General features: G+C 42.7%; 1 protein-coding gene across 2 annotated transcripts in view; it reads right to left on the bottom strand.

The window, feature by feature from the left end:
* Positions 1-16,414: 16,414 nt before the first annotated feature.
* Positions 16,415-26,309, bottom strand: part of TAPT1 (transmembrane anterior posterior transformation 1) — a 69,335-nt gene continuing 59,440 nt past the window's right edge. For both annotated transcript variants that reach the window (XM_039468451.2, XM_074395924.1), the window contains 3 exons: positions 25,423-25,499; positions 21,645-21,805; positions 16,415-18,675 (listed from right to left, as the gene is read on the bottom strand). In XM_039468451.2, the coding sequence (XP_039324385.1) occupies positions 18,446-18,675; positions 21,645-21,805; positions 25,423-25,499 (468 nt within the window). In that variant the 3' untranslated portion in view covers positions 16,415-18,445. The remainder of the gene's footprint in view (positions 18,676-21,644; positions 21,806-25,422; positions 25,500-26,309) is intronic.

The raw sequence follows: 26,309 nt of genomic DNA on the forward strand, positions 1-26,309 counted from the left end.
CCCATTGCTTGTTTTTGTCAGGTTTGTCGAAGATCAGATGGTTGTGGGTATGTTGTATTTCCTGTGAGGCCTCTGTTCTGTTCCATTGGTCTATATCTCTGTTTTGGTACCAGTACCATGCTGTTTTGATTACTGTAGCCTTGTAGTATAGTTTGAAGTCCGGTAGTGTGATGCCTCCCGCTTTGTTCTTTTTGCTTAGAATTGACTTGGCTATGCGGGCTCTCTTTTGGTTCCATATGAAGTTTAAGGTGTTTTTTTCCAGTTCTGTGAAGAAGGTCATTGGTAGCTTGATGGGAATAGCATTGAATCTGTAAATTACTTTGGGCAGTATGGCCATTTTCACGATGTTGATTCTTCCTAACCATGAACATGGAATGTTTCTCCATCTGTTTGTATCCTCTCTTATTTCGTTGAGCAATGGCTTGTAGTTCTCCTTGAAGAGGTCCTTTACGTTCCTTGCTAGTTGTATTCCTAGGTACTTTATTCTCTTTGTAGCAATTGTAAATGGCAGTTCGTTCTTGATTTGGCTCACTTGAAGTCTATTACTGGTGTATAGGAATGCTTGTGATTTTTGCACGTTGATTTTGTATCCTGAGACTTTGCTGAAGTTGTTTATCAGTTTCAGGAGATTTTGGGCTGAGATGATGGGGTCTTCCAGATATACAATCATGTCATCTGCAAATAGAGACAATTTGATTTCCTCCTTTCCAATTTGGATACCCTTTATTTCTTTTTCTTGCCTGATTGCTCTGGCTAGAACTTCCAGTACTATATTGAATAGGAGTGGTGAGAGAGGGCATCCTTGTCTAGTGCCAGATTTCAAAGGGAATGCTTCCAGTTTTTGCCCATTCAGTATGATATTGGCTGTTGGTTTGTCGTAAATAGCTTTTATTGTTTTGAGATACGTTCCGTCAATACCTAGTTTATTGAGGGTTTTTAGCATAAAGGGTTGTTGAATTTTGTCAAAAGCCTTCTCTGCATCAATCGAGATAATCATGTGGTTTTTGTCTTTGGTTCTGTTTATGTGGTGAATTACGTTTATGGACTTGCGTATGTTGAACCAGCCTTGCATCCCCGGGATGAATCCTACTTGATCATGGTGGATGAGCTTTTTGATATGCTGTTGCAATCGGTTTGCCAGTATTTTATTGAAGATTTTTGCATCTATGTTCATCATGGATATTGGCCTGAAATTTTCTTTTCTTGTTGAGTCTCTGCCGGGTTTTGGTATCAGGATGATGTTTGTCTCGTAAAATGATTTGGGAAGGATTCCCTCTTTTTGGATTGTCTGGAATAGTTTCAGAAGGAATGGTATCAGCTCCTCCTTGTATGTCTGGTAGAATTCAGCTGTGAACCCATCTGGACCTGGGCTTTTTTTGGGTGGTAGGCTCTTTATTGCTGCCTCGACTTCAGACCATGTTATTGGTCTATTCAGGGTTTCGGCTTCTTCCAGGTTTAGGCTTGGGAGGTTGCAGGTGTCCAGGAATTTATCCATTTCTTCCAGGTTTACTAGTTTATGTGCATAGAGTTGTTTGTAATAATCTCTGATGATGGTTTGGATTTCTGTGGAATCTGTGGTGATATCCCCTTTATCGTTTTTTATTGCATCAATTTGGTTATTCTCTCTTTTCTTTTTTATTAATCTGGCTAGTGGTCTGTCTATTTTGTTGATCTTTTCAAAAAACCAGCTCCTGGATTTATTGATTTTTTGAAGAGTTTTTTGTGTCTCTATTTCCTTCAGTTCTGCTCTGATCTTAGTTATTTCCTGTCTTCTGCTAGGTTTTGAGTTTTTTTGATCTTGCTCCTCTAGCTCTTTCAATTTTGCTGATAGGGTGTCAATTTTAGATCTCTCCTTTCTTCTCATGTGGGCACTCATTGCTATATATTTTCCTCTAGAGACTGCTTTAAATGTGTCCCAGAGATTCTGGTATGTTGTGTCTTCGTTCTCATTGGTTTCGAAGAACATCTTTATTTCTGCCTTCATTTCATTGTTTATCCAGTCAACATTCAAGAGCAAGTTGTTCAGTTTCCATGAAGCTGTGCGGTTCCGAGTTAGTTTCTGCATTCTGAGTTCTAACTCGATTGCACTGTGGTCTGAGAGACTGTTTGTTATGATTTCTGTTCTTTTGCATTTGCTGAGGAGTGATTTATTGCCAATTATGTGGTCAATTTTAGAGTAGGTGTGATGTGGTGCTGAGAAGAATGTATATTCTGTGGATTTGGGGTGGAGAGTTCTGTAAATGTCTATTAGGTTTGCTCGTTCCAGGTCTGTGTTCAGGTCCTGGATATCCTTGTTGATTTTCTGTCTGGTTGATCTGTCTAATATTGACAATGGGGTGTTAAAGTCTCCCACTATTATTGTGTGGGAGTCTAAGTCTCTTTGTAAGTCATTAAGAACTTGCCTTATGTATCTGGGTGCTCCTGTATTGGGTGCATATATATTTAGGATCGTTAGCTCTTCTTGTTGCAGTGATCCTTTTACCATTATGTAATGTCCTTCTTTGTCTCTTTTGATCTTTGTTGCTTTAAAGTCTATTTTATCAGAGATGAGAATTGCAACTCCTGCCTTTTTTTGCTCTCCATTTGCTTGGTAGATCTTCCTCCATCCCTTTATTTTGAGCCTTTGTGTATCCTTGCATGTAAGATGGGTTTCCTGGATACAGCACACTGATGGGTTTTGGCTTTTTATCCAATTTGCCAGTCTGTGTCTTTTGATTGGGGCATTTAGTCCATTGACATTTAGGGATAGTATTGTTATGTGTGAATTTGATGCTGTCATTTTGATGCTACCTGGCTGCTTTGTTGGTTAGTTGATGCAGATTCTTGATTGCGTTGCTGCTTTTTTACCATTTGGTGTGTTTTTGGAGTGGCTGGTACTGGTTGTTCCTTTATATGTGTAGAGCCTCTTTCAGGAGTTCTTGTAGAGCAGGTTTGGTGGTGATGAAATCTCTGAGTGCTTGCTTGTTCACAAAGGATTTTATTTTTCCTTCACTTATGAAGCTGAGTTTGGCTGGATAGGAGATTCTGGGTTGAAAGTTCTTTTCTTTAAGGATGTTGAATATTGGCCCCCAGTCTCTTCTGGCTTGTAGGGTTTCTGCTGAGAGATCTGCTGTGAGTCTAATGGGCTTCCCTTTGTGGGTAACCCGACCTTTCTCTCTGGCTGCCCTTAGCATTTTCTCTTTCATTTCAACCCTGGTGAATCTGACGATTATGTGCCTTGGGGTTGCTCTTCTTGAGGAATATCTCTGTGGTGTTCTCTGTATTTCCTGGATTTGATTATTGGTCTGCCTTGCTAGGTTGGGGAAGTTTTCCTGGATAATATCCTGAAGAGTATTTTCCAGCTTGGATTCATTCTCTTCATCACATTCAGGTACACCTATCAGACGTAGATTAGGTCTTTTCACATAGTCCCACATTTCTTGAAGATTTTGTTCATTCCTTTTTGCGCTTTTTTCTCTGTTCTTGCCTTCTCTTTTTATTTCATTGAGTTGGTCTTCGACCTCTGATATCCTTTCTTCTGCTTGGTCAATTCGGCTGTTGAAGCTTGTGCATGCTTCACGAAGTTCTCGTGTTGCGTTTTTCAGCTCCATCAATTCACTTATTCTCCTCTCTATGCTGTCCATTCTCGTCAGCAGTTCGTCCAATCTTTTTTCAAGGTTCCTATTTTCTTTGCGATGGGTTAGAACATGTTCTTTTAGCTCATTGTAGTTTCTTACTACCCATCTTCTGAAGTCTGATTCTGTCATTTCATCACCCTCCTTCTCCATCCGGTCTGGTTCCCTTGCTGGTGAGGAGTTGTGATCACTTTTAGGAGGAGAGGTGTTCTGGTTTCGGGAGTTTTCATCCTTTTTACGCTGGTTTCTACCCATTTTTGCGGGTTTATCCACCTGTTGTCTGTCTCTGTCCCAGGGAGTTGGAGCTTTATGAGTTTCCGTTGCACTACTGCCTTTTTTGATTTTTTTTTTTTTTTCAGGTCGGACCCGCCCAGCTAGCAGCACGCCTAGCCTCTGCCTGCCCGCAGGGGCTTTGCTGAGCTGCTGTGGGCTCCGCCCAGCTGCCCTGAGCTCTTCCCTGTAGTCCTTTTTATATGGGCGTAGTTAGAACTGTCTGGGCAACGGTGGCCCCGCCTCTGTTATGGCGGACTCTCTCTGTTGTGGCAGGTTGCCTCGGCAACGGCGGGTTGCCTCGGCAACGGCAGCCTGCCTCCGTAGCGGTGGAGAGTCTCAGTAATGTCGGAAGCCCCTCCCCCACGGAGCCGGACCGTCCTGGTTCAGCTGTGCTTGGTTTGAAGGGCTCAACCCAGAGGGTTTCCAATTACTGTTTTTGTTTCCGTTGTTGTTGGGGGTGGAGGGGTGGGACCAACCGAGCCTGATCACCTGGCTCCCTGACTCAGAGTCTTTTCTTTTAAGTTGAAGGACCCCGCGTTCCGGTCGCTTGTTGAAAAGGCGCCGGGATCTCCCGTGCTGCGACTCACGGAGTCGGCTCGAACCGCGGCGCCGGCTCCTGGCGGATTTTTTGCCTAGGAATCTCCTGGCCTGACTCGCTATTTCAGATGAATGGGCTATTCTGCCGTCTCAGGGCTCTGCTCGCCAGCTAAGAGGGCTCCCAGACCAGTGGCTTTTGTACGGAGAACCGCAGCAACAGGGAGTGGTCACAGCTGCCGCGCGGGCGGAATCAGCCCCTCGGGGGCCAAAACAGCCGCACCGGCTGGGACTGCGACGCTGGCGACCCCTCTGCCTGGGTATCTCCTGGTCTGTGGGCAATAAGAGTTCGTCTGGAAATGCGGCGTCCACTCACCCTCTGCACTTTCACTGGGAGCTGAAGTCCTGAGCTGTTCTTAGGCGGCCATCTTGAAAGTCCCCTCCAATGGCTCTTTCTTAATCCTCTTTTATGATCGGTACCAGTTGCACCGGGGATTGTTTTCTCTGATTCTGAATAGGGTGATGTGGCTGCCCTTCCATTGGCCATAGTGGAATGGTCTTTTGCATCAGATAGACTGGGTTTAATTCTCATCTCCCCACCTGCGGTGTGATTTTAGGGGGTTCACTTGGCCTTCCTAGATCTCAGCCTCCTCAGCTATAGGCCTGAGGTATGACCCTCCTTGCTGTGAGGATTAAGACAGATGCGCCAGGTACCCACCCCTCCTTTCTCTGTACTCTCTGTTCCCTGTGTGGAATCAGCTGATGTGCATGTCATCTGGAGGGGCACAAGGACGAGGACAGTTCTAGGACCCTTTGCTGCTCTGCTGGACTTGCCCCTTCTATGGACTGGACCCGGTCCAGCTGTCAAACACAGCCCTCAGTGCCACAGAAAGGTTGCAGAGGGAGGGGATGGGACAATGTTTCAAGTCAGGTCTGAAGCCAGACTGTTTGGGTTTGAATCCTGCCTCCGCCACTTACTGTATTACTTTGAACTTGCAGCTTCTCTAAATGGCAGGGCTGATGAGTTGTGAATGACTACTTAAACATAAAAGCTTGGTGTCATTTGATCATAACAGTAGCAAAGGAAAATGAACTGCTCTAGGACGAAACCCGAGTTGGGAGACTGCCTTTGTGTGTGTAGACGGAGTTCATGGACACGTAGGAGACCGTAATTCCCAGTTAGGATGCTAATTCTGCAATGAGATGAGACCTCAGCTTTTCAGATGGGGTTAGCAGCTTGCTAGGGGGATTATCTTGTGGCCTAATTAAATAGTGGGAAGCAAAAGGGTTTTTGCAGCTGAAGGAAAGACGGCGTGGATATCAGTCATCTATGTTAAAATGACAAAGCTAATTACTACCATTTTAATTAGGAAATCATAATAATGCAATTTACAGTGGCAGTAGGGTGCTCTCCTCAGGGGGCGGGGTGAGACAAACCCACAGCTGTGGGTCAGAGACTCGTATTTGGGTGGGTCTTGACTTCTTGACTAGTGTGTGACCCGTGACCTAGGGCATAGCCTTTGCAGGCCTTTCCTGCTCTGAAAAATGGAGATAATTAAAGCAATTTCATCTAGTAAAGAAGGTAGTTGAGAACACAGTACAGAAAGTGCCAGCCTCTACAAAAGGCAAGGATGGATTATTGTCACACCTTGATCATCTCTCTCAGCTCTCAGAGCAGGGGAGACCTACCTTACTGGAAAATGGAGATTTTGTTTCCTTGCTCATTAGTTATTTGTCCACCGTCTTTCCCCACAAAGATTCAAGGCAACATATATACGTATATGTTATCTATTTTACATGTAAGAAATAGCCATTTGAAACTCTCTGTGGTATTTATGGCAATCAGTATTCTAATAAATACCATAAGGAGTTACAGATGGCTATTTCTTTTCTTCTTTTCTTTCTTTTTTGGGGACAGAGTCTTGCTTTGTCACCCAGGCTGGAGTGCAGAGGCACAATCTTGGCTCACTGCAACCTCCACCTCCCGGGTTCAAGCAATTCTTGTGCCTCAGCCTCCAGAGTAGCTGGGATTACAGGAGCACACACCACCATGGCTGGCTAATTTTCCTTTTTTAAAAATTTTTAGTTAAGACGAGGTTTTGCCATGTTGCCCAGGCTGCTCTCGAACTCCTGCAGCCATGCTGGGAGGTTTGCATTTTTGTTTCTATATCACTCAGAGGGGAGAGCCTCTCAGAGGCAAGATTGTTTGACCAAAGTTACTTGTTAAGATAGAGGCAATGCCTTGATTCAGACTCAGGTCTTTCTAATTCCAAAGTGAAAAAACCTTTTTCCACTTTCTCCTGCAGTTTTCCAGAAAAGAGTCTGTGTTTATTTAAAAAAAAAAAAAAAAAGACTGAGTTTACCAGTGTCTGGGTTGCTCCTTAGCAAATAGCTTTAAAGACTTCTGAAATTTCCTGAAAGAATATGGGGTAGAGGACAACTCCCTCAGGCCCACACACTCAGCAACCCCCAGGAAGGGGGAATAGACTATGATTCCCAGAACACTAGGGATCCGAGGGTCGCCTAACCTTCTGTCCAAAGTGGGTACAACTCAGATCCTTTGGTTTGTATCATCTTCCTGCCTTATTCCATCTTCTCTAAAACATCTACCCATGGAAAGTCTTGGTCCTTTGAGCTCACTATAGTGACTCCTAAAAACATTGAAGTCTCCTCTGAATTCCCAAGTCAAGCATTGGCTCAACTGACCAGAAAGGTTATTAAATGGAAGAGAGAGAAAAGAGGAGCAAAATGTACGTGACTACAGAATGGCAGGATGGAAAATCCCTAGGTGAATTAATTGGTGGGTTCATCCAAACATTGATTCCCACTTTACAGGCAGACAAAACGAAGGCCTGAAATAGTTGGGGGATCATCCTTCTAATACTTCATAGCGGAGCTTTGCTAGAATCTGCTTTTTCTGAGTCCTAATCCAGTGACTTTGAATATACATTATTTTTATATCCATGGCAGTTTTTTCTCATAGATGCATCACGTGAGAGATGCTTCATGTACCTTCTTTTTGGCTTCTTACCAAAGGCTTTATAAGTATTAGGCATTAACGTTTCATTTTTTTCCCTTCTTTGTTGGTGGCATATTTCAAGAGTAAAAATTGATTTTCAAGTCTCATTGAGAACCTGGCCTAATTCCTTGTGTGGGGCCTGCCTTCCTTCCCTCCTTTCCTCCTTCCTTCCTTCCCTCCTTCCTGCTTCCCTCCTTCCCTCCTTCCTTCCTTCCCTCCTTCCCTCATTCACTCCTTCCCTTCTTCCTTCCTTCCCTCCTTCCTTCCTTCCTTCCTTCCCTCCCTCCCTCTTTCCCTCTCTCTCTCTTTCTCTCTTTCTTTCTTTCGATAGAGTTTTACTTTTGTGGTCCAGGCTGGAGTGCAATGGTGTGATCTCAGCTCACTGCTGTCTCTGCCTCCTGGGTTCAAGCAATTCTCCTGCCTCAGCTTCCTGAGCTGCTGAGATTACAGGCACACGCCACCATGCCCGGCTAATTTTTATATGTTTAGTAAAGACAGCGTTTCGCCATGTTGGCTAGGATGGTCTCCAACTCCTGACATCAGGTGATCCGCCCACTTTGGCCTCCCAAAGTGCTAGGATTACAGGCGTGAGTCACTGTGCCCAGCTGGAATTTCCACCTTTTAATGGATACATTTAGATGCCCTAAACAAGTGAATGACATTTAATTCACTGATTTTTAAAAATCATAAAAAAATTAACATAAAAAAGAAAAAGATATAAATGTCACTAAATAGGTATTGAAAATATCCAATAAATGTGTTTAAATATTTAATTACATTCTTAAAACTGGGTACCTTTTTAAAACATCTGTAAGCTTGGCAAGAACTAGAGGTCACTCATTCAACCCAGGGCTGGTGAAAATGTGGGGACTTCAGGCACACTTCTACATTTGGTGCCTCTGGAAGGCAATTTGGCACAGACATCAAGACTTTGTCCAATGAATTCCGCTCTCAGAATGTATCCTAAGGAAATAAACAGAGAATTGTCCAGCACAGAGGAATTGATTAAACAAATGAAGACATGGCCATACGTGGAATTCCACATAGCCATTGGAAACATTTTAAACTACTGACATAGAAAAATGCCCACTACATGTAAAGGGAATGAAGCATGTTACAGGCCAGCATGTGTGGTAGAGTCTCACTGTGGTATATTTACATGTGGAAACCTATATCTATTGTAAGTGGAGAAATATGCACCAGATGAGATGGTGAAATTCTAGGAATTCTGGGGTACATGTGCAGGTTTGTTCTATAGGTAAATTCATGTCATGGGATTTGTTGTACCCCATGACACAAGTTTACCTATAGAACAAACCTGCACATGTACCCCAGAATTATTTCATCACCCGGGTATTAAGCCTAGTTCCCAACAGTTATTGCTCTGCTCCTTTCCCTCCTCCCACTCTCCACCCTTAAGCAGGCCCCAGTGCCTGTTGTTCCCTCTTTGTGTCCATGAGTTCTCATTATTTAGCTCCACTCACAAGTGAGAACATGCAGTATTTGGTTTTCTGTTCCTGCATTAGTTTGCTAAGATTAGTAGCCACATATTACTTATGGAACAAAACAATAAAAGCTCTGAAAATGTGATAATTACCATTGCTGGAGCCAGGAAGCGGGCGACTCTCCCCAAAGTCCCCTCCTCAGCGCAGAACAGCGGTGCTGGAAGCCCTTTGCTGGCCTACGGCAGGCAGCCCACCTTCCCAGGCCTGGCACTGCACCTGGACTCTCGAAACACGCGGGCCTCAGTTTCCTGGTTGGCACATAGATATCCCCATTTATATTGTACCCACCTGGCAGGGTGGAATCAGAAGTTAGGAAGAGAAAAGAATTATCTGGGCATGGTGGCACATGCCTGTAGGTCCCACTGCTTGGGAGGCTGAGGTGGTAGGATCCCTTGAGGCCAGGAGTTCAAGGCTACAGTGGAGCGATGGTTGAGCCACTGCACTCCAGCCTGGGTGACAGTGAGACTATATCTTTGAAAAAAACAAAAAAGGAAGAAAAAAAGTGCCAGCCATCACATAAATACACCTCATGCTGCCATGACTCCTTAGTGAGAAAAAAGGTGATTCAATAATATAAAATATGAACAGAATAACCAGAACAATCTATTCATAATCCAAATGCTAAAAATAACACTCAGCAAAGCCAATCTATGGAGAATTAGAATCACATGAGAATCTGGAAAATGTGAACTGAAAGGCATGTGGAAGGAATGGAAATTCTGTTAAGTATGCATGCTGTTGTTAGAAAATGATTTAAGAAAAAATAATTCTGTAAGAGCTCTTGTGGAAGGCTGTCCTGAGTCCTATAGGCTACATACTGGTTATGGGCTAGCACTCTGGGATCAGAAGTACCAGGGTTGAAATCCTGGCCCTGTTACTCCCTAGCTCTGTTGAGAGAAGAGCCTCCCAAGCCTCAGTTTCCACATCTGTAAAATGAGGACCTTTCAGGGACATTGTGAAAATTAGATAAGGTAACGAATTTAAAGGGCCTTGTATGATGATTTGTAGTAAGTGTTTAATAAGTAGTGGTTTTAGGCCGGGTGCAGTGGCTCACACCTGTAATCCCAGCACTTTGGGAGGCTGAGGCAAGTGGATCACTTGAGATCAGGCATTCGAGACCAGCCTGGCCAACATGGTGAAACGCTGTCTCTACTAAAAATACAAAAATTAGCTGGGCATAGTGGCATGCCTCTGTAGTCCCAGCTACTCAGTAGGCGGAGGCAGGAGAATTGCTTGAAACTTGGGAAGTGGAGGTTGCAGTGAACTGAGATTGTGCCACTGTACTCCGGCCTGGATGACAGAGAAATTATTAATACTACAGCACTTATTTCAAGACAAAATTATTTGGTAACTTCTCAGGAGTACAGGACAACGGAGTCCTGGAATAGGGTCAGATGCTTTGTTAGAGCTGCTTTAATGCTGAGATCCTATCATCCTAGGGCCTAAGTCATCTTTGAAAGAGAAATGAACAGTGCATTTATACCCATAATAATTGCAAGGGAAAGTCATCTTCTTTTCTACCGTGTTTTCAAATAAAGATGGAATCTGAACTTAAAAAAAATTTCATCTTGTCAACACCTTCTGGTTTCCAGTTCTCAGTGCAGTTCCCTTGGTGGGGAGAGAGGAACTGTTTCCTGCCGCTGGGCAGGGGGCTCACAGATGCTTCCCTCTGTTTCCCCCTGGGCATCATTTCAGAGAGTAGCAGAACGGGCAGCCATTCATCACCAGGATCATACAGTGAGAAGCACAATTAGATCGAAGTTGACTTTGCCTACTAGGTAGTGTCAGCATTGAAGAAACAAATGGGCAAAGCTAGGTCCAGAATCCTGTCCTGTGTCTGTGTTGCCAAAGAAGGTGTTAAGTTTCCTGCAAGAGGCTGCTGCTGCAGTTGCCCTTCTGAGGTGGAGACAGAGCCAGGGCAGGCTGGGGGCTCCTGGCTCTGCCCTGGCATGACTCCAGGCCTTCCTGAGCCCTTCGCTAGCCTCTCTGATTTTATGCTAGTTGCCCTGCAACCTGTTCTTTGAACAGCAGAAGACAGTAATATCCTACCCCCTTACCTGGTCCTTGGACCAGTAATATCTTAAGTCCTTTGGTCCTGGGGCTTGGATGACCTGGACTTCCACCCCCGTCCCATTTCAAGCTGCAACCCATCCCCACCCCATGTCCTCATTCCCCCAGCCCTGATGAACTTCTTTCCGTTCCTAGGATGCACTCTGTTCCCTCTCACTTTGGTAGCTTTGAATTTGAGGGCCTCTGCCGGATGACATTCTTTCCCTTAGTTCAGGTCTCCGCCTGCATGTCACCTTTCCATCATGTCCCTATCACCTTACCTTGCTCCTTTATAGCACAGGTCACCCTCAAATGCCCCATTCACATTGCTATGATCTGTTTTCTCTACTAGAATATAAGCTTCTAAAGACAGGGGCCGTGCCTGCCTCGCTGGCTGTACCAGCAACTCGTAGATGAGAGGAGCTGCTCCATGGAAAGAGACTGAATCTTCCACGAAGTGCTTTGGTGCTGAACCACGCCACTTAGTGGATTGTATATCCTTTCTCCCTTCCCCAACTCTTAGTGATTAAAGTTTTGGTATCTTGAGTGCTCTATGATTTCTGCAGGACTCGTCTGAAAGGTACTGTTGCCAGGGGATAGGGATGGAGCCCTGAGGATGCAGCAGAAGGAGCGTGGGGCGTTCAGGAAGACCTAGAAGCCCCTGGTCCTAGCCTGCTGTGCCTCCGTCTAGCTGCTTGGCCTCGTGTGAGTGACAGCAATCATGGATTTTAAACAGAAAGTAGGCATATGCTAGAGAACTTTTGGCCCCCAAATCCTGTTTTAGTATCTCCAATATTTACTATGGAAAAAGTAGAGAGAGGTGAGTTGTTGGACCCATCACCCTGAAGTCCAGGTCCTAGAGGATGATTTTCCAGTTTTCACACTTTAGTGGCCAGACTTGCCTGGGGGTCTGACTCACCCGGGGGCCTGTTAAAACAGATTGTCCTGGCCGGGCACATTGCCTTACACCTGTAATCCCAGCACTTTGAGAAGCCTAGGTGGGTGGATCACTTGAGGCCAGGGGTTCAAGACCAGCCTGGCCAACATGGTAAAACACTGTCTCTACTAAAAATACAAAAATAAGCCTGGCATGGTGGCGCACACCTGTAATTCCAGCCACTTGGGAGGCTAAGGTAGGAGAATCCCTTGAACTTGGGAGGCAGCGTTTGCAGTGAGCCAAGATTGGGCCACTGAAGTCTAGCTTGGGTGACATAGGGAGACTCCATCTCAAAAAACGACTCCATCTAAACAAACAAACAAACAAACAAACAAAACAGATTGTCCATCTCCACCCCTGAAGTTTCTAATTCAGCTCTGGGCAGGGCCCAAGGATCTGCATTTCTGGTCTGTTCCCAGGTGATGTGATGCCACTGGCCTGGCACACGTGGGGAGGGGATCACTGATATGGGCTGAGTCAGTGTAGCTTAGACATGTGTGTTTTTGATGCATTATCTGATTTGCTCTTCACAAGCCTGAGAAGTGGATATTCTGATCGCTGATTTGCAGATGAGGAGACTTGAGGTTTGTTGTGTTGCATAGAGCAAGGTCTTGACTCCAACATCACATGGCAGTCTAGCTCTCCAGAGCATCTCAGAGGGGCAAATATCCCAGAGCTCAGTACACCCTACATCCCTGAAGCCCTTGGGCTCTGGCGTAAGTGGCTGCAGGCACCTCCCTAAAGGGTTTCCTTGCCTGGCTTCTCCCTTCTCCGTAAATAGCAGAAGGCAGAGAGCTTGAGAGCAGGTTTTTCAGTTCAGGAAAGGGGTTTAACTTTCTGCTATGCTCCTTGCTCCCTGTGTGACCCTGAACAAGTTTCGTAACATTTCTAAGCCACAATTTTCTACTTATAAAATGGGGTAACAGTGTCTACTTTAGAGAGACATAAAGGTTCAATGAGAAGAATGTAGAAAATGAGCTTAGCCTTGCTTTCACACGAACACAACAAAAGCGATTATACAATAATCCTTCACAAGGCTGCCAGCCTGACTTTTCTAAAACATTGATCTGATCATAGCATTTCAGTTTACAAAGTAGTTTCTCTTTCATTTCTCTTCTCATTTGATAATTACAACAACTTAAAATTCTGCTTAAGCTCCTCAACCCTTTGTCTATAGGATTAACAGTCTAAGATTCCTAGCAAGGCATTAAGAGCTCTCTGAGATCTAGCCCCTGCCTCCATCCGCCATCTCGTTTCCCTCTCGTGTTCCCAGCATGATGGCTGGCATTTAACAGGCCCTGATGTTTAACCAGGAAGAGGAAATCTTCGCTGCAGCTCTGCTGTGCTCTTTCCTCTTTCGTTCATTCATACCTTATCCTTCTTCTCTCTTCTTATCCAATTTCTACTTTTTTCAAGGTGGCCCAACTTCACATCTTCTACAATGGCTCCTATGTTTTCTTCATCCAAAAATAAATGTTTATTGCCTGCCTCTGTGTGCCAGGAACAAGGTGCGAGGACTACAGCGGTGAATGTGGTTGAAAGTTGTGCTGTAGCCAGAGCCTTGGTTTATGGTGGTACTTATCACACAGGGCTGTAACTGCCAGGCCGGTTTAACCGTTAACCCCCAACCTTTAATGCCTTGCTAAGAATCTTGGACTTTTCACTGTCAGACTACAGATAAGCCCCATGAGCAGAAAGCATAGCTCCTTCATTTCTGTGCCCTGCCAGTGACTGTGCAATTAATATTTGCGAAAGTAAGTCTAACAAGCTTTTTATGCCTTTTCCTTGTTGCACATTTCACTTATCTGGTTAAACTTGACATCATGGCTATTTCTAACCTTCCCAGTATTTACATTCTTATGTTGACATATTAAAAATGGAGTGAGAGTGTGCTTATTGAAAATAATTGCAGTTTCAAAATTATCCACTTTGCAGGCTGTTCACCCTGCAAGAGCGTATTAGTTCCTGAGCTAATATCTTTAAAAAGATGCCAAATGTGCCCTCTAGACCTCCCTTGGTTTCCTTACAAGACAAAAAAAAAAAAAAAAAAAAAAAAAAAAAATCACATATTGTATTGACACCTACACCTACCTTCTTTTTCACTACTTTAAATATCAAAAAACCTCAAATATGACTTTACTACACTATGCATAACTGTGCCTTTTGCCAACTTGCTGATATTTTCATTCTCTTTTCTTAATGAAATTTAGCACAGCAATGCCTTGTTTGGTCAGCACTGCTAAGCATTAGTTCGTCCCTATAGGGGAAATTTTTCAGATCATTCAAGCTCCCTTAGAATACCACTTTTTTTTTTTTTTTTTTTTTTCTGAACAACTTCTCCTCTCAATTGTACAAACCTTAATTTGTATTAAACAAACACAATCTTTAATTGTATGTAATGAACACCATCTAAATCATCCTAGATCTCCGGCACTTAATGCATACCACACATCAGGTTTACCAGTGATCACATGCATGGCATCATTGACCTCAGATATATTTTTACTGCTCTCTTGATTAACTCCTTTTGTTTCCACTTCTTGTGTGAAGCTGTACTTACAATTTATTCTTTTACTATATATACTTACCTGAGATAAAGGGCAAGAAATGTCTATTTGATAGAATATATGGACAAATAGAACTTTGCCACTTATGAGCAAGTTTAATGTTCAGTTCAAGACAGCCAAGGGTGCTGTGAGTATGACCTCTGAAAAAGTGGGGTGGAGTAATCTTTATCTTTTTCCAGATAAATAATGAGTATCCAGAGAATTTCCAGAAGAATGTGTTTTAGCCACATAGGTGTAAACTATGTAAAGATCATTTTATGTAAAGATCTCTAAATAGTCCCTTTCAGATTTCCTAGTGTACTAACTAATGTGGGCTTAACTTCATGAACAGAACCTCCAGGTTCAGTGGCTTAGAAACAATGGCATTTCAAAAGTTTTTCTCTCACGTATAGTCAAGCGGAATTTTCCAAGTTGACCAGCAACCCTGCTCTACAGTGGCATTCAGGGATCCAGGTTCCTTCTCTCTCATGGCTCTGCCATGATGGGCACTTACTGGGACAAAGTCACCATGTTCTCTAGATTCCATCTGTGGGAAGGGGACAGAGGTGGTGAGGGGGACTCACCCACAGGCTTGAGTCCCAGCCCAATAATGGGATATACCCCTTCAACTTACATACCCTGGGGAGAATGAGTCACTTAGCCACAGGTAACAGCAAAAGGGGCTGAGAAATGCAGTCCCCAGCAAGCAGCACATACCCAGCTACAGCTCTACACGATGGATTCTTCTGGACAACTAGCAGTCTTCAGGGAAAAGGTATTTTCTTATTTCTATTGTATGGAAGCACTGTAAAATTGCTATCAATTATCTTACTTCAACCAAATCCAACAGGAGAAAAACTTGACTTAGATAAAAATTTTACAGAACTATATTTTACAGCTGAAATAAACCTGAGAGATCATCGGTCAGTGGACACCCTGCGACCAACAGACATTGTTTCATTGACTTGTTCCTATCAGTCTTCTACGGAAGAACAGGGACTTATCTTGCTCATTGCTGATCCCACCACTTAAAAGTTTCTGGCACATAGAAAGTGATTAACAAATCTTTGTGGGTTTTTCGTGTTTTGAGACAGAGTCTCACTCTGTCACCCAGGCTGGAGTCCAGTGGTGCAATCTTGGCTCACAGCAACCTCCACCTCCTCGGTTCAAGTGATTCTCCTGCCTCAGACTTCCACTAAGCCTGGCTATGTTTTGTGGGTTTTTTTGTATTTTTTTGTAGAGACCATGTTGGTCAGGCTGGTCTGGGACTCCCGCCCTCACGTGATCCACCCACCTTGGCCTCCCAAAGTGTAGGGATTACAAGTGTGAGCCGCCTTGCCCAGCCTAACAAATCTTTGTTGATATAGTTAAAATGGAAACATATAACAATGTAGAGATACTAAATTATTTTGTGAATTTATCTTCTCCTCTGGTGAGTTACCAGGAGTGGCAGGATATATTTTGATAACCTAATCATAGCAATTTTTTTTCACTTTATATATAATGAATAGAAAGTCTAAATACTGGCCAAAATCCACAAGAAAATCTGGACAAGCGTATCAATGACACTTGGTCTTTACACTTATTCTAAAGGAAAACCTAAGAAAGGTCTGGCCTATGCTGTGCCTTAATTAGATTTTTTTAAAAACCAAAATACCGCCTGGAACTTGACTCCCAGAGGTGAAAAATATTTTGTGTGACATTCGAAACACTTTAAAATGCAAATACCATCATTTGCTGAGAAATATAAAACGGTCTATAATCAAGGCCCAACCTATTTTTTCCAAAGACAAAATTAAACATTTTGCCACCTTTAAGACCAAAACAATAATTCAAATTAAGATAGTGCTATCAATTATGAATTACAAATAAATTCCTGCTATAGAGTAGGAAATCCACTCCACCGAATAGAATGTATTAAAATAAATTCAGTGACCTTTTTAAAAAAGATTACAAAATTGAATTTATTGAGTTTCACACAAGATGCACTTATAAAATTAGTATTGAATGCCATTATAACAGAAGAAATGAACATAATCCAGAACTCCCAACAGCATCTGCAAAGGAATGGAAATCTTCTGAAAATGACAGCACAGTAACAGAATTCAAGCGGAATTGAAGGTCTATCCAAACCATATTCCTGCTCTGAAATCAGGGCTGTGTTTAGCAAAGCTTTCCCCAAACTATTCCATTCACTGTGGCATTGTTCGTTTTGTTGGTAAAGGGAGATGGAAAAAATAGTAATTCTAAAATGGGGCTCCACTAAAAGACACACAAAGCAATTAAAACCTTTTTCTTTTCATTGTTAACATAAAATACTTCCTGGTTTCACAAAGGCATGTCCATACAATTTCAACTTTAATCTTCAGATTTCTTTAGTTAATGCAAAACATCAAAATTCACTTACTTTTTTTGTGTTTCAAATGAACAAGTCAGAACATTAAAGCCTGCTTTATATTCCATCCAAGAAACAGATAAATCACCTAAAATTTGCCTTCTGTATATACATGCCTGAAACATTTGCAAGAGAGCTAAACTTCAAAATCAAAACATCAAAGGAAATAACAGTTAATAGTACCATCTTCTGGACAGTTCTGAAATCAGAAGTTGTAGAAGTTTTACAGAAATGCAAACAGGATTCTCAAGATAAAATGGGATGGGAAATAACCTGAACTATGATGTAGGCCACAAACTAGTAATTAAGTGGAAACAGAATCTTGATCTCAAAACCAAAAAGCACCTTTTGGTTGCTGTTCCCAACAGCCATACACAGATGTCTCCCCACACTGACAGCCACCTATACGCCTCAAATATCCCATTTACCTCCACACAAAGTCCTCTCCAGACTGAGGCCTGCTTCAGCCCCCAGCACAGGCCCACCTTGACAGTCACATCGCCATAGACACCCTCCCACAGAACACACACCCTGCCCCAGCACAGGCACACCTGCTGTCGACTGTCAACCCAAACAGAAGGACTGATGCATTTGACAAGCCCAAGCAAGATGATGCTGCCTAAGACACTTGGAGCATTTACTTTACAGTTGACAGTTTTGAATTTTGTACATCGACAATTTTTCAGCCTGTTCAACACCAAATCCTTTTAGTTGTAATAATTTATGAAGCAATTAGTTTTAAAGCGAAACCAGTTAAGTATACCTTAAAGTTAACACTGCTCTGCTTCCTTGGTATAAAAAGTGCCCTTTTGTAAGGAAATCAATTGTATTTTATCCACTGCAATTAAATGACATACAGTTCACATTTTGCCTTAAAGAATATACTGAAAAATTCTGAAGGATTTTTCCCAGTAATGCATAGCCTTCATTAATTATTTTAAAATAAATGAACTGGTTTAACGTTTGTTTATCCTACAAAGTGCTACTATTCACCATGTCTTATTTAAGGTAGCCGTTTATTCTGATTAATTAAGATACATCTTTAAGGATTATTCTGGTGGTAAGAACATTTATCTTGACTTATGTTTAATATTTTTTTAATGCTTTGGCAGATGAAGTGAAGTTTGAAAACTGTTTGTGAAAATAGTATCAGACTGGAAAGGTAACGTCATGGTAAAGGCCTCACAGTTTTCCAGGTATTTCCCTATACTGAAGAGGCCTTGAGGCAAATTCAACATTCTGGAAGCCCAGATTGACAAAGCAAAACAGATTTTGATGTTGCCTTGGTTAGGTCCCAGAAGTGACACTGCTGCCTGGCCAAGCAGGAGGAAGTTTTATAATCCATCAAGTTTCCCAGAGAGTCAAGGCTGGAGGTTGCTCCTGTCCTGTGATCTGACCCTCAGCCAGACCACATTACTGGAAGAAAGATACTAAGATTTGCTTGCCAATAATAATTTAAGTTTTTAAATAAATATTTAAGTGCCATGTTTAGCATCTGTCCATCCTGGCAACACAGCACTTGCTGCCCCAGGACCCACACGGGTCCACAGATTCAGCACACGGAGCCACAGATTCAGTCAATTCGGTTTCCGCAAATTGTGAACCTGTCTATCTCTAACAAATCTTTCTTGGAGGATCTGTGTTTTAATTCAGAATTGTCCTGCGTTATGTCCTTCTCGTCACCATCTGGAGTTGTCAAAAACTGATCTGAATTGCTTGTAACAAGTAATGGTGTGACATTTTCCTTTTGATGAACAGGCTGGTTGGTGACAGAGGCAGACAGGTTTTCTTCTGTGGAAAGGCCTGTGATAAAACAGATCCATTAAATTTGAGAAAATATTTTTCCCAATTCATAATAAATACAAACTTACCAATATAGTGGTGCTGAAAAGAGTGCTCATTATCCATGCTTTTAGATAAAGCAAATGATAACCACATAGCATGTTGTATGAGCAGCCATCTTTTATAATAAAACTTAGAGGCTAATCATCTGTTCAATTTTATGGAAGGGTGTATTACATTGCTTGTATCACACAAACAATGCCATCACCCAACTGTGGAAAGATCACAACTCCTACATTACAGCTCCTCTCTATATAATCAACACCTAACATGACTATTGTCAGTCCTGAAAAATTAACATTTGCTCCTACTGAGAACATCAGGGAGTGGGCCAAGAAGACTCTACTACATTCTACTTGTTATCTGTAGTACTTCAGCTACAGTTGGATTAGCATAACTATCTCTGGGAAGTCCAAACCAGAGGTAAAAACAAACAAATAAACAAAACCCCCAATGTTTATTTTAGGCCACAGAGAACCTGGACCCTGGCTTTGGGGACAGCTGGGCTGGGGCCTGGAGTAACTCATCTGAATCATACATTCAATCCTTGTAAGAACAGCTTTTTTGAGGCAAAAAAAGACATACCATCAGCCGTTCACATTTAAAATGTGTAATCTGATGAGTTCCAACATGTGCATACACCTGTTCACACTACTGCCATGATGGAGGTAATGACACATCCAGCTCTCCTGTAGTAATCTCTCTCCTGCCTCCAACCCCAGGACTGCTATCTTTTGTCTCTTTTACGTGACAGACGTCATGCAGCCTTGAGACAGCCCCTTCCCTCTCTTCAGCTTGACTTCAACACCCTCCTGAATGGTTTCTAGTCTGTGTTCTCCTGACCTCCAAGACATTCTGTGCAAACACTCAGACCCTCGTCCTGAATGCACGTCTCAAAACATGACCCCTTAGTCAATGGCCTGGCCCTGCAGTAAGTGCTTAAGGCTTTTATCCCCATTAGACTGGATCCTCCTTGAAAGCAAGTCTGACGCTTATTAACCTCCTCTTATCTTTTTTGTAGAGACGGGACTCACTAGGTTGTCCAGGCTGGTCTCAAACCGCAGGGCTCAAGCACTGCTTCTGCTTCAGCCTCTCAAAGTGCTGAGATTATTAAAGGTAGGTGCCATCATATGTGGCCTAATTTAACTAATAGAACCCGTACAGGCCCCATTGTGAATTACCTAGTTGGTTGAAAAAAATGCAATCCTTATTACTAATAGTCCCTCTATGTTCTCATAATGAAAATAATTACTTCACAGTGATTACACACATTGTTTTTTTTACTTTATTTTTGCTTCCTATTTAGTATACGCGCTAAGCACAGTCCCTCTTTCAGGTAGGACTCAAGTCCAGCCTAACTCTTTTCTCCTCCCTCTTTCTGAAACACACTCTACACCTGCAATATTGAGCTGCTAGTTCTCTAGATGCTTTTCCAGGCCTCCATGATCGAACTCGTGCTGGCCCTTCTGGACTGTCCTTTCCACCAGCCTTCCTTGGGCCAGTTGCATCCTTCAAGCTTTAGTTTAGAAGAGCCCTCTCCTGTGCCTCCATCCCTCTACTCACCTATGTGGACCCCTATAGTTACACAAAACCTCAAAGGGCATCCTTTACTTATCTATCTTTAGCATCTCCTCTATTACCTGGCACACAGTTGCTCCACACATTTAAAAATGAGCCATTTAAACTAAACGTCCTATGAACAAATACCTTTGTGAATAGTGAACTGCCATCTAACAATAAAAATTAATCAGTGTCCCAGGTCTTCCTCCAAATCTTCCAACCCAGAAACCTTGGAATCATCATGAACTCCCCACTTCTTCTTACACTGCATAACTTCCTCATCAACAAATAGTTCCTACAAACCTACCAGGTCTATTCAGAACCTGGCCAGGTCTCCCTGCTCATACCACCTACCATGCTCCTGGCCAGGCAGCTGCTTCTCTGGTCCCTGCCTCTGGGCCCACCCCTCTGGAGTTTATTTTCCGCAAAGGTTAAGAATAATCCTTTTAAATAAATGTCAGCTGCACCATGCCACTGTTTCACTCAAAGCCCTGCAACAGCCCCCTTCCCACCTGGAGTCAAAGTCAAGGTTCTCATAACAGCCTGCAGCCCTCCATGGCCCCCAAGACCCCTATTCCAGTTCTTTTCCCTGGGACTGGGCCAAGGCAGCCACCTGGCTTTTATTGTCTTTTGATGCACCAAGCACCTTCCTGCCTTGGTGCCTTCTCCGGGTGTGCCGCGCCTCTGCCTAGGAAGTGCTCCTGAGAGGCTGGCTTTCCTGTTCTCAGGCTCCAGGACTCTGAGCAGTGCTATCTCCTCACGCTTGGGGCAGCACCCAACTCACTGTTGTACTTCCCTTTCCCCGTCCTGCTTTTGTTTTCCCTGCAGTACGCCCCTGCCACCTGACATAGTGCATATTGGCTTCTCTCTACCCTTCTTCCTGACAATCTAAAACAGGCGTCCCAAACTACGGCCCGTGGGCCGCATGCGGCCCCCTGAGGCCATTTATCCGGCCCCCCGCCGCACTTCAGGAAGGGGCACCTCTTTCATTGGTGGTCAGTGAGAGGAGCACAGTATGTGGCGGCCCTCCAACGGTCTGAGGGACAGTGAACTGGCCTCCTGTGTAAAAAGTTTGGGGACGCCTGATCTAAAACAAGCTCCACGGGAGCAGAGAATTGCCTTTCCACCCTACTGCTGTATCCACTGGAGCCGGCATGTCACAGGTGCTTAATAGTGAACAGCAAATGAGTAAACAAAAAAATTCAGAGCACTAGGCCAGGTATATATGGGATGGGATCTAAAACACAACCATTAAAAGACCCGAAAACCTACACAAAATGAAACCAATCTTTAAAGCGTTACTTAACATTGACCAAAGATTTAACTCTTTGAAGATGATTCAGGGAAGTAAAGAAAGAGACCAAACCTACCTTGAGAATGTTTACATTTGCTCTGTGATTTACTGGACGGCTTTCCTGGAGTGCTGTTTGGGGGAGGATTTGACAGCTTCTCTTCCATTTTGGCTTCCTTCACATACTGGCATGATTTCCCCAACAGCACGATGCTATTAAGTACTTTCAGGGATATCAACCTATAAACAGAAACAAAACAAACCACATCCATTAGAATTCATCTAAATCCCTGTGAACACCATATACTACCACGGCAAAGGAGAAGGCGAGGGGCATGGGACGGGGAGAGGTCAGGGGTTAGAGGACCTTATGCCAATCTTGAGTTTTCTGAGGCTTCTTTGCCACCAAGAAACACTTTGGAATTCCTTAGTTCTCTTATAAGAAATCATATCACTTAGAAGTTTTTCCTGGTATTAAATATTTTAACATTTATCCTTTTATTACACAACAAATACACTTAGCACATGCAGATGAACAAAAAAGAAAATAAGAAAATGACATGATTCCACACCCTTATGATAATCACTGTGACATTTAGTATGTTATCTTTCAGTCGCTTTCTCTGAGTACAACTCTATTTCTGCTTTCTTGCTGTACAGAAACAGGGTCTGTTTTTTCTTTTCTTTTTTACTTTTTTTTTTCTCAGAGAGCCGAAACAGGGTTTATTTTACAAGGCAGTAGGCAAGTAGAGTCAGGAGGCAGAGCATGGACCCTGGAGTGAAGTGTGTCTGTGTGGGTCCTGAGTCTGCTGCTTAGAACCTGTGTGCACCTAGGCAAGTTACTCAACCAGCTAATATGGAAAGGAAAGCCGTGAGGCAAGGTGCTTAGAGCAGTGCTTGGCACATAGAAATGGCAAGCAATTTTGTTACTATTGTTGTTATTTATTTAACAATGCATCATGAATATTTTTTCTGTATCAGTTAATGTTCCTTAGTGACACTGTTTTAAATGGCCTTATAACATTTCACTGTATGGGTTATGAAATAACAAAGCCCCAAACAACTCCTATTTCTGGATATTTAGATTATTTCCAATATTTTGCTTCTACTAAAAAGTCTCTGATTAAGAAAACACATTAAATCTCTATTTCCTTAGGATAAATTCCTAGATACTTATAAGTACAGAAATAAAACTTCTGGGTCAAAGAATATGAATATTTTAAGGGATTAAATATAAATCTGGAAAAAAATTATGGGAAGAAAAAGTCTCATATTAACCTCAATGCCAGTTTTACAGCCAGTGAATAGGTTGTTTTTTTTGTTTTGTTTTGTTTTCAAGAGACAGAGTCTTGCACTGTCACCTAGCTGCGGTGCAGAGGCATGATCATGACCCACTGCAGCCTTGAACTTCTGGGCTTAAGCAATCTTCCACCTAAGCCTCCTGCACAGCTGGGGCCACAGGCTTATGCTACCACACCTAGCTAATTTTCTTTTTTGTAGAGATGGGGTCTTGCTATTGTCCAGGCTGGTCGCAAACTCTTGGGCTCAAGCACGCACTCCAGCCTCCCAAAGAGCTGGGGCTACAGGCATGAACCACCATGCCATCTTCTGCTGAGCTCCTCTCGTGCTCTCCCCTGCCCAGGCCCTCCTCCTCCACGGCTGCTCATGGACTACCGCAGCTGCCTGAAACCTGCTATTCCTCCATCAGGACTGTGTCCCTGTGCCCTTCTGCCAAGCCTATGCTCTTCCTATGCAGCTGCACAGCTCCCTTCCTTTCTGAAACACCAGCTCACCACAGAGGCCTAACCTGCCCACCTTCTCTAAGGCAGCTGTGTCTGCCTCTGCCGTTCATCTCCTCACACTTGTTATGCTTTTCTTCCTAATGATTTCTACCAACTGTAAATTTAGAGTGACTTTTCTAGTTGTTGTCTGGGATTTCTGTGACATCAAGGCAGGGCATTTGTCTGGCTTTTTGGACAAGCCTCAGATCAGCCCAGGCCCTGATGCTGAATAGACGCTCCCTGAGGGGCACTGGACAGAGCAGTAATGGCAGAGGCTGGCAAGTCCTCCCACCTTAGCTGGCAAGAGTGAGTCTGGAGGGAAAGAGAAGCAGCTCGGTGTGGGGAAAAAGCTCAACATTTTATCAACATTTTATATCAGGAGGCTCAACTGAATTCTTTTTTTTTTTTTTAAACTGAAGACAGATTCGTTGGTGGAGTTAATTGATAAAGGCATGGAAAAGGTGGTTTTGAGAAAGCTTCTGAAGAAGAGGATAATTTAGCAATCACCCTGAGATGAGTGTTAGAGTAGACGAATGAAGTAGAAAGGTGAATGAGCAGATCTGTCTGGCTGTGCTATCCAATTGGAGAAGTGAAGTAACATGGGGAGGGAGGTGACTCTGGAGGCTGGGGCGACAGGTGCCCTGAATTCTAAGTAACTCAGATTAAAGCATATCCCCTTTGCTGAACTATGCACAGGCAACTGCAACTAAACAAAGGTTTTCGCATATAGCATATACATGCTTCACTTCCTAATTATTATGTAAAAACTACTAGAGTAATTAGATTGCCAAACAACTATTCTCATTGCGATTACTGCAATATCCCTTGGTAAACACAGCACAGTTAAGAACTTTGAGGAGCAATGTGACAGTCTATATTAGAAAAGGAAGGTCCTAATGTTTTTTAATGTCAAAAAATGGAAAGAGTTACCTTAATATAGTCAACCATTTATGTACTCATTCAAACAAAAAAAAATAGGCAATGCTGTGCAGAGTGATCAGAACCTTATCCTGATGTGTGTAAAACCGAAATTGGCTGCATGACCTACACACAGCTTTGCAGGTCAAGGGCCTGAGCCAGGCACTGCAGGAGCTGGGAAGCAGGTTCACAACTCAGGATACTTGGCAGAGAGGTGGGAACTGCAGACAGTAAGTGACTATTTCCATGCTACTTCAACAGAAGCTTCCTGAGCATGTGCCTGGTAGTATGCTAAGCCCTGAGCAGAAAATAACGTGGTGGAAAACACACTAAGAAAAACCACAGAACTGGAACACCATGGATGTCTCTGGAAACCAGACCTTGTCCTAGGGGAACATTAAGCAAATCCACTGCTCAAGTTGAGACTGCTATGCTTACCTTCCACCCTTTTTCATCTAGAGGTATTCTAGTCCGACCCCTCTCAAGCCGCATTCCACCTAAGTGAGGGTGGAACACGTTTCCTATTCCATTTTTCAATAAGTTAATTGAAAGCCAGGTCTGGTTACTTTATCATCATTTCACTTCTTGAGAAAAGTAACAAAGGCAAAATCATCATTTTATATTGTTATTTTCTTCATACCATTTGTTTTAATTCAGTTGTTAATTTACTGTTTGTCTCCCCCAACCGGAATGTAAGCTCATGAGACCAACAAACCTGCAGATGGATTCAGCTGGCCACAGAGAGAAAACCTACACTTGTACATGACCTCTGGGTTTACATGATGCAGGCTTACAGTGTGCTCAACAATTCATTTTGGCAAATATATTAGGTTAAAGATGTTTCTAAATATGAAAACATGTCTGCAATGGCACATTTTTATTCATCTAAGAAAATGTGAGTGAAACCTAAGTCTCAAGCAAAAAGGGCTGTAAGATCTTGCTAAAAATTAAAATAAACTCTAAAGTACTATTAATACTACTACCAAATAGCAGTGTAGTTAATCGAACTGAATCATAAATACACTTGGAGGTATAGCTGTTGAAAGGAAGCTCCTGGCATAGATTTGTAGTAGTATGATTGGAATGCTATTAACTTCCATTATATCTTGCATTTATGCTTTACTGTATAACCAAAAACATATTCAAGAATAATCTTACCCAAAATAGAAGAGTATGACACAGGCATAGGACAGGATTCCTTGCACTTTAATTGAGCTTGTTACAACTCTGATGAGCTAGCCAGAAATAAACCAAAACAACAAAAACACACAAACAGAACACACAACCACAGAGTTATTAGTTAATACTTAAAGATTTCTCCATGCTGACGTTAACATTTTAGGCATACATCTCTGGCCCTCTGTCTAAAAATCAAAAAAGGCAGATTTGATGATTTGTATCAAAGTCTGCCTGCTTGTGAAACCTTTTGTGGTACATCGGGGTTTGTTCAGGCAAATCTGGGATGCCTGTGGCTAAGGCAACAGCTTGACTCTTGCTGACTCTCAGAGGTTGGCCCTATATCAAGGTCATGAATGACACATGTACTTACACCTTACAGATATGCAAATCAGCTGACTTTTATTTTATTCTTTAAAGTACCAATGATTTCATCTTGCTACATGAGTTCACACCAGAGCCAGAATCATTTGGTGGGCATTTCCTTATTCCTGTTTCTTCCCCCGCCCCTACCCCATCCTTTCTTCTTTGATTCTTTTAAGAACCCCTAGTAATTCACAGGGAACACAGAGAAAACGGCGCCTTAAAAGTTTTGTATTTAGAAAAATGAAACACTACTAAAAAGTTAAACGTTGAAGCATTTCTCTCTTATGGATAGTTAAATATTCATTTTCTTACTTCTTTCACAAAAGTAAAGGAATAACAGCATTAGCCTTAGAAGTCTGCTGAATAACTCTTGTGGAATCAGTTAAAGAAAAATTTCCGCATATTACAAGTGCAGCTGTCCCCATATGTTAAAAGAGAAATAGAGAATCAGGAAGAAGTGGCCTTATCCAGTAATGTCAAGTTATCAAATGTCTATTAAGGTA

The sequence above is a fragment of the Saimiri boliviensis genome, chromosome 3 (genome assembly GCF_048565385.1).
Source record: "Saimiri boliviensis isolate mSaiBol1 chromosome 3, mSaiBol1.pri, whole genome shotgun sequence".
Classification (NCBI taxonomy): Eukaryota; Metazoa; Chordata; class Mammalia; order Primates; family Cebidae; genus Saimiri; species Saimiri boliviensis.